The sequence below is a fragment of the Hoplias malabaricus genome, chromosome 5 (genome assembly GCF_029633855.1).
Source record: "Hoplias malabaricus isolate fHopMal1 chromosome 5, fHopMal1.hap1, whole genome shotgun sequence".
NCBI classification, from domain to species: Eukaryota; Metazoa; Chordata; class Actinopteri; order Characiformes; family Erythrinidae; genus Hoplias; species Hoplias malabaricus.
Genome location: NC_089804.1, coordinates 3,151,375 through 3,159,542, shown reverse-complemented (window position 1 = coordinate 3,159,542; position 8,168 = coordinate 3,151,375). Strand labels below are relative to the sequence as shown.

The 8,168-nt window shown below is 47.3% G+C and overlaps 1 protein-coding gene across 1 annotated transcript in view; it reads right to left on the bottom strand.

Annotated features, from left to right (window-relative positions):
• Window positions 1–849: 849 nt before the first annotated feature.
• Window positions 850–8,168, bottom strand: part of cltrn (collectrin, amino acid transport regulator) — an 11,232-nt gene continuing 3,913 nt past the window's right edge. Inside the window, 3 exon segments of the mRNA XM_066673150.1 lie at window positions 850–1,737; window positions 2,106–2,300; window positions 2,805–2,921. Of these exon segments, the coding sequence (XP_066529247.1) occupies window positions 1,593–1,737; window positions 2,106–2,300; window positions 2,805–2,921 (457 nt within the window). The 3' untranslated portion in view covers window positions 850–1,592.

Sequence of the window (8,168 nt, the reverse complement as noted above, 5' to 3'; positions counted from 1 at the left end):
TTCTGAGGTCTAGGGTTTTATTCTTTAAAAATATTAACGTATTGTTGCTGCCGCCGTGAGACAGTCTCTGAACCTGTGACGTTTCCTTTTTAAAGGAAAATAAAACCCTAAAAAACCTTAGAAACTGTGCTTTTAGTGAAAACAGAGTAAGAAACAAGCTATAAACATTTTATTACCGTTTTATTAAGCGATTTCTACATTAAAACCTTGAAGATTTATATCAGTGTTAAATAAACTTTAATGATTACAAAAACTCTTATGAAACATTAACAAGAGATAACAGTTTTTACTGGGCGCTGTAACTATGTAATAAAATAGTAATAATCAGTATTATCTTCTTTGTAGAAGGAAGACACTTCACACTTCGTTACAGACTGAGATTAAATAGACTCTTTGTTTTTATTGTCTTTTTATCCAAGAAGTTAAGGTCTGCATTTCTAAGCAATAAACGTCTCTCATAAAGAGATTATTACGGTTCAAGTGTGTAATAAAACATTTATATCACATCCAGGTTTGAGAAACACGTTTGGCTACAGCTGTAAATCTGAAATCTCAGCAGAAATACACAGGGAATGACTTCAATGAAAAGAATAGAGGAAGATCAAAGGCAACCAGAGACCAGCTTCATGTTTAACTCACTGTAGTCACTGTTTACATTTAAAGTGTGATTCATTAACAACGAGGCGCGAGGAATGTGTAACTAATGATTAATTAACAGTTAACGTTAATGTAGAGGTAAAAGAACAGTGTGTCCATGTGTGATATTAATTATGACGCTCTAATAATTCATCATCAAACCAATCAAATTAATAAAATATTTATTAATGGTTCATTAAGCAGTAACTTCACAATGAAAACGGAACAAAGGGCAAAATAAATAAAGCACTGTGCAAAGATAATGATCTAAAACACAATTAAACTGTGTTAATTAGCAGCTACTTTTTCTTAAGGCTTTATAAAGCTGAGTAATGGCATAATACACACAAACCATATGCAAAAAAATTAAAAGATGTAGTGACGGGGAAATAGTAAACTCAGTTAATTATTGTTTAATAAATTATTAATAAGCAGTCAACTAATTAGCAGCTACTGGTTTGATAAGTTACTAAGTATTAGCTCGACGACATATAATTAAACATAGTACAGGCCGCTTAACGTTGAGCAAAAACACGGTGAAGCGTAATGCACTAATAAACACAAAAATGTTTAACGAAGACTCATTACTGCTTTATGAAGTAGTAATAAGCACTCAGTTGATTAGCAGATGCTGTTTCATGAGTTAATTATTAAAGATTCACTTGAAAAAACGTAATTATGGGTCAAACATTTGTTTAAAACCAAGCCTGTGTTGTTTAAATAACTTAATTGCATGATAAAGTATTCATAATGCATTTATTTGGGGTTAATACGACAGTTATAAATGGCCTTATAGTGAAGTTCTCAGCTTTGAACAAATAAAATGTTGGTTCCTTCCTATTGGTCCATTCATGGAGATTTGTTGACATCACATCAAAGACACATCAAAGGGGCGAGATGTGACCTGAGCACCCTCCGAGGCTGACGTCGCTGTGTGGGTTCTTGTTGATGAACGTTTACATTTTGGTGAAGCGGTCGTCCTCGAATGCCTGGTTGAAGACACCGTCTTTCCCTCCCATGTTTTCACAGAGGAACCCGTTCCCTCGTCCTCCGGTGTCGTCCTCCTCCTCCTCCTCCGGATCAGCGCCGGACTTCTTGGATCTGAAAGCAGAGCACAGTGAGCTACATATGGGGCACACGGCAGACTGTTCTGGAGCCACGGCGCTCAATGCTAAGGGTTCAACAGAGGGGTGTGAACCCCCCGAACTGTGGAACTGTGTTCTCTCTGAAATATGTGTAAGTTCTACATTCCCTTGGCCTTATCACTACCTTTTCTTTGCTGTTTGACTGTTAACCAACAGGTAACATCACTACGCCCAAAGCCAAAAGACCACTGGGGGCTATGGAGGGGTATTCATCAGTCCCTCACTTGCCATCATATCCTCACCGCAGTGTTCCAGCGTCTAGTGTAAACTTCTCTGAGACCAGCAGAGGTCGTACGGACAAAGGGCGAAGCCAGGCGAGCTCACCTCTTCCTGTTGATGATGGTGGACACCAGCAGGGCCACGATGCCGGCGCAGACCACGCCCATGACCACCCCGAAGGCGATGAGCCACGGCGGAGTGTCATATTCGACGGGAGCCGCCAGCGTGGGCTCGATCCCCACGAAGCTGAGCGTCTGGTCGCTGAGAAGGAAGGCGCTGTTTATGCGGTGTCTGTTCTCCCTAGAACACAGAAACCAGAGAGGTGTTCTAGATAACGATCTAGATAACGGTCCACAGTGAGCGACAGCTACACTGTCGACAAGCAACTGAACATAACTGCAGCCTACAGGTGCTCCTTCAGGTACATTACACTGTATCCTGTGTGTGTGTGTGTGTGTGTGTGTGTGTGTGTGTGTGTGTGTGTGAATAGGCCTGGTTTATACCACTGGACTTACCCCTGTTCCCCACACATCCTAAAGTCATAATTATATTTTAAGGTGAAGACAGTGCAGGGTTAGAGTTAGAGTTACTGCTCGGTTTATGGTTAGCATTAGTGCTAGGATTAGCATTATTGTGAAGTGTTAGCATTAGCATTAGCATTAGCTTTTAGGTTAAGGGTTGGTCTTAAACAAGTTGTAGTTACGGACTTGTGGGACATTACATGTAGATGTCAAAGTGTCTGTGTGTGTGTGTGCGTGTGTGTGCGTGTGTGCGTGTGTGTGCGTGTGTGATTGTGTGTCTTACCTGATGGCGTTCTCCACCTCGATCTTTGGTACCAGTTGGGACGTGTTGTTTGGTGTCGTCACAATGAACCAGAACGATACTCTCTCCGTCTCATTACACACGATGATGTTAGAAATACTGAACACACACACACACACACACACACACACACACACACACACACACAGAGAGAGAGAGAGAGAGAGAGAGAGAGAGAGAGAGAGAGAGAGACATTAACATGCTTCAGTTAACACTGTAGGAGCAGGAATCATTAACTCACTGCTCATTGGAGTCTCCTCAGGGTAAGGTTCAGTGACCACAGGACTCTAACTGGACACTGCTCAATGAGTGTCAGTGTAGAGCCCACCCAGAATCACTGGGTGCAAGGCGGGAACACAACCTGGAGGGGGCGGCAGTCCTTCATAGGGCGCACACACACTCACAACTACGGACACTTTGAGTCACCAGTCCACCTACCAATGTGTGTTTTTGGAGCTGTGTTGGAGGAAACCCACACAGACACAGGGAGAACACACCACACTCCTCACAGACAGTCACCCGGAGGAAACCCACACAGACACAGGGAGAACACACCACACTCCTCACAGACAGTCACCCGGAGGAAACCCACGCAGACACAGAGAGAACACACCACACTCCTCACAGACAGTCACCCGGAGGAAACCCACACAGACACAGGGAGAACACACCACACTCCTCACAGACAGTCACCCGGAGGAAACCCACGCAGACACAGAGAGAACACACCACACTCCTCACAGACAGTCACCTGGAGGAAACCCACGCAGACACAGAGAGAACACACCACACTCCTCACAGACAGTCACCTGGAGGAAACCCACGCAGACACAGAGAGAACACACCACACTCCTCACAGACAGTCACCTGGAGGAAACCCACGCAGACACAGAGAGAACACACCACACTCCTCACAGACAGTCACCCGGAGGAAACCCACGCAGACACAGGGAGAACACACCACACTCCTCACAGACAGTCACCTGGAGGAAACCCACGCAGACACAGAGAGAACACACCACACTCCTCACAGACAGTCACCCGGAGGAAACCCACGCAGACACAGGGAGAACACACCACACTCCTCACAGACAGTCACCCGGAGGAAACCCACGCAGACACAGAGAGAACACACCACACTCCTCACAGACAGTCACCTGGAGGAAACCCACGCAGACACAGAGAGAACACACCACACTCCTCACAGACAGTCACCCGGAGGAAACCCACACAGACACAGGGAGAACACACCACACTCCTCACAGACAGTCACCCGGAGGAAACCCACACAGACACAGGAAGAACACACCACACTCCTCACAAACAGTCACCCGGAGGAAACCCACAAAGACACAGGGAGAACACACCACACTCCTCACAGACAGTCACCCGGAGGAAACCCACACAGACACAGGGAGAACACACCACACTCCTCACAGACAGTCACCCGGAGGAAACCCACAAAGACACAGGGAGAACACACCACACTCCTCACAGACAGTCACCTAGAGGAAACAAATCGAACCCACAACCCCCAACCCCTGGAGCTGTGTGACTGCGACACTACAATTATGTACCAATTGTAATTTGTTGTTTGTAATTTAACATTTTTATTATTTAATTAAATTACCAATATATTTTGCGACATTTATTTGGCATCATTTTTTATTTTATTTTGTTTTGAATTCAATTACGGATACTATTTTATTTCTATTTCTATTTTATTTTATCATTTTTTGTTATTTACATTTATTTATAGAACTTTATTTTCAAAAGAAAAATATTTCTTTCTTTTAAACAAGAAAAAATTTTTTTTCTTGTTTCACAGCCTCACCTCCTGATGACGTCACCGGGGGGGGGCGTGGCTCGGAGCCGAGTGGAGGACACTGATAAGATATAAACACGTCGTAAAAAGCAGAAGAGTGGACTTTATTGAGGAACGTTTACGGAAAATGGCCACACTTTTATTTTTTATGACTCTGTTACAGCAGGTCATAGTCCTCAGAGCAGTTTACATCATCACACACAGCCCCACACCTCCACACCGCTGCAGCTCAACACGCTCAGAGGAGAGCACTGACTGCACAGATCTGAGACCAGTTACCAGACCCTTTTCATTGGGGGGGTCAGTGAGGCCACTCCTACCCACACAGAGAGAGTGAGGCTGTGCTTTCATGGACTTCTGTAGCTGTTGTAGCTGTTAGCGGTTAGCATGTTGCTATGCTATAATTACACCAGTAGCTCCAGGACTCATTCCCTACTCTGTTTCTTCAGTTAGTGACATTTACGAAGGAGCTAATCCCCTTCGAACGACCGCTGGAAATCAAACCCACAATTAACAGAGGTCTGGATGTAGCCCTAAGCCCCCGCCGCCGCTAGCCCCTGGGGTCCTCGCTCGGCGGGGGCTGTAATTGTGATTGATTTTTTTTCCATGTTCAATCAGCTGCTGGAGTGTAATCAGCTCCATCAGCTCCGCTCCGGTCTGGGGACGCGACGCTGTGTGAGAACCATGCGACAGTAATCACCTTCTAATCTCAGCTGCAGCACGACGGGGGGAGTGTGTGTGTGTGTGTGTGTGTGTGTGGTCCGGGGGGCGTCCGACACTGGGGGATCAGCCACACAGAGACCGATAAACATCCACCTTCTGATAAACTTTATCAGAAACACCCCCCCCCTCTACTGACACTCACTGGCCACTTTATCAGAAACACCCCCCCTCTACTGACACTCACTGGCCACTTTATCAGAAACACCCCCCTCTACTGACTCTCACTGGCCACTTTATCAGAAACACCCCCCCTCTACTGACACTCACTGGCCACTTTATCAGAAACACCCCCCCTCTACTGACTCTCACTGGCCACTTTATCAGAAACACCCCCCCTCTACTGACACTCACTGGCCACTTTATCAGAAACACCCCCCCCTCTACTGACACTCACTGGCCACTTTATCAGAAACACCCCCCTCTACTGACACTCACTGGCCACTTTATCAGAAACACCCCCCTTCTACTGACGCTCACTGGCCACTTTATCAGAAACACCCCCCCCTCTACTGACACTCACTGGCCACTTTATCAGAAACACCCCCCTCTACTGACACTCACTGGCCACTTTATCAGAAACACCCCCCCTCTACTGACACTCACTGGCCACTTTATCAGAAACACCCCCCTTCTACTGACACTCACTGGCCACTTTATCAGAAACACCCCCCCTCTACTGACACTCACTGGCCACTTTATCAGAAACACCCCCCTTCTACTGACACTCACTGGCCACTTATCAGAAACACCCCCCTCTACTGACACTCACTGGCCACTTTATCAGAAACACCCCCCTCTACTGACTCTCACTGGCCACTTTATCAGAAACACCCCCCTTCTACTGACACTCACTGGCCACTTTATCAGAAACACCCCCCTCTACTGACACTCACTGGCCACTTTATCAGAAACACCCCCCTCTACTGACACTCACTGGCCACTTTATCAGAAACACCCCCCCTCTACTGACACTCACTGGCCACTTTATCAGAAACACCCCCTTCTACTGACACTCACTGGCCACTTTATCAGAAACACCCCCCTCTACTGACTCTCACTGGCCACTTTATCAGAACACCCCCCTCTACTGACACTCACTGGCCACTTTATCAGAAACACCCCCCTCTACTGACTCTCACTGGCCACTTTATCAGAAACACCCCCTCTACTGACACTCACTGTCCACTTTATCAGAAACACCCCCCCTCTACTGACACTCACTGGCCACTTTATCAGAAACACCCCCCTCTACTGACACTCACTGGCCACTTTATCAGAAACACCCCCCCTCTACTGACTCTCACTGGCCACTTTATCAGAAACACCCCCCCTCTACTGACACTCACTGGCCACTTTATCAGAAACACCCCCCTCTACTGACACTCACTGGCCACTTTATCAGAAACACCCCCCCTCTACTGACTCTCACTGGCCACTTATCAGAAACACCCCCCCCTCTACTGACACTCACTGGCCACTTTATCAGAAACACCCCCCTCTACTGACACTCACTGGCCACTTTATCAGAAACACCCCCCCTCTACTGACTCTCACTGGCCACTTTATCAGAAACACCCCCTCCTCTACTGACACTCACTGGCCACTTTATCAGAAACACCCCCCTCTACTGACACTCACTGGCCACTTTATCAGAAACACCCCCCTCTACTGACTCTCACTGGCCACTTTATCAGAAACACCCCCCCCCTCTACTGACACTCACTGGCCACTTTATCAGAAACACCCCCTCTACTGACACTCACTGGACACTTTATCAGAAACACCCCCCCTCTACTGTCACTCACTGGCCACTTTATCAGAAACACCCCCCCTCTACTGACTCTCACTGGCCACTTTATCAGAAACACCCCCCCCTCTACTGACACTCACTGGCCACTTTATCAGAAACACCCCCCCTCTACTGACACTCACTGGCCACTTTATCAGAAACACCCCCCTCTACTGACACTCACTGGCCACTTTATCAGAAACACCCCCCTCTACTGACGCTCACTGCCACTTTATCAGAAACACCCCCCTCTACTGACCCTCACTGGCCACTTTATCAGAAACACCCCCCTCTACTGACTCTCACTGGCCACTTTATCAGAAACACCCCCCACTCTACTGACACTCACTGGCCACTTTATCAGAAACACCCCCCTCTACTGACTCTCACTGGCCACTTTATCAGAAACACCCCCCTCTACTGACACTCACTGGCCACTTTATCAGAAACACCCCCCCTCTACTGACTCTCACTGGCCACTTTATCAGAAACACCCCCCCTCTACTGACACTCACTGGCCACTTTATCAGAAACACCCCCTCTACTGACACTCACTGGCCACTTTATCAGAAACACCCCCCCCTTACTGACTCTCACTGGCCACTTTATCAGAAACACCCCCCCCTCTACTGACACTCACTGGCCACTTTATCAGAAACACCCCCCTCTACTGACACTCACTGGCCACTTTATCAGAACACCCCCCCTCTACTGACTCTCACTGGCCACTTTATCAGAAACACCCCCCCCTCTACTGACACTCACTGGCCACTTTATCAGAAACACCCCCCCTCTACTGACACTCACTGGCCACTTTATCAGAAACACCCCCCTCTACTGACACTCACTGGCCACTTTATCAGAAACACCCCCCCTCTACTGACGCTCACTGGCCACTTTATCAGAAACACCCCCCTCTACTGACCCTCACTGGCCACTTTATCAGAAACACCCCCCCTCTACTGACTCTCACTGGCCACTTATCAGAAACACCCCCCACTCTACTGAC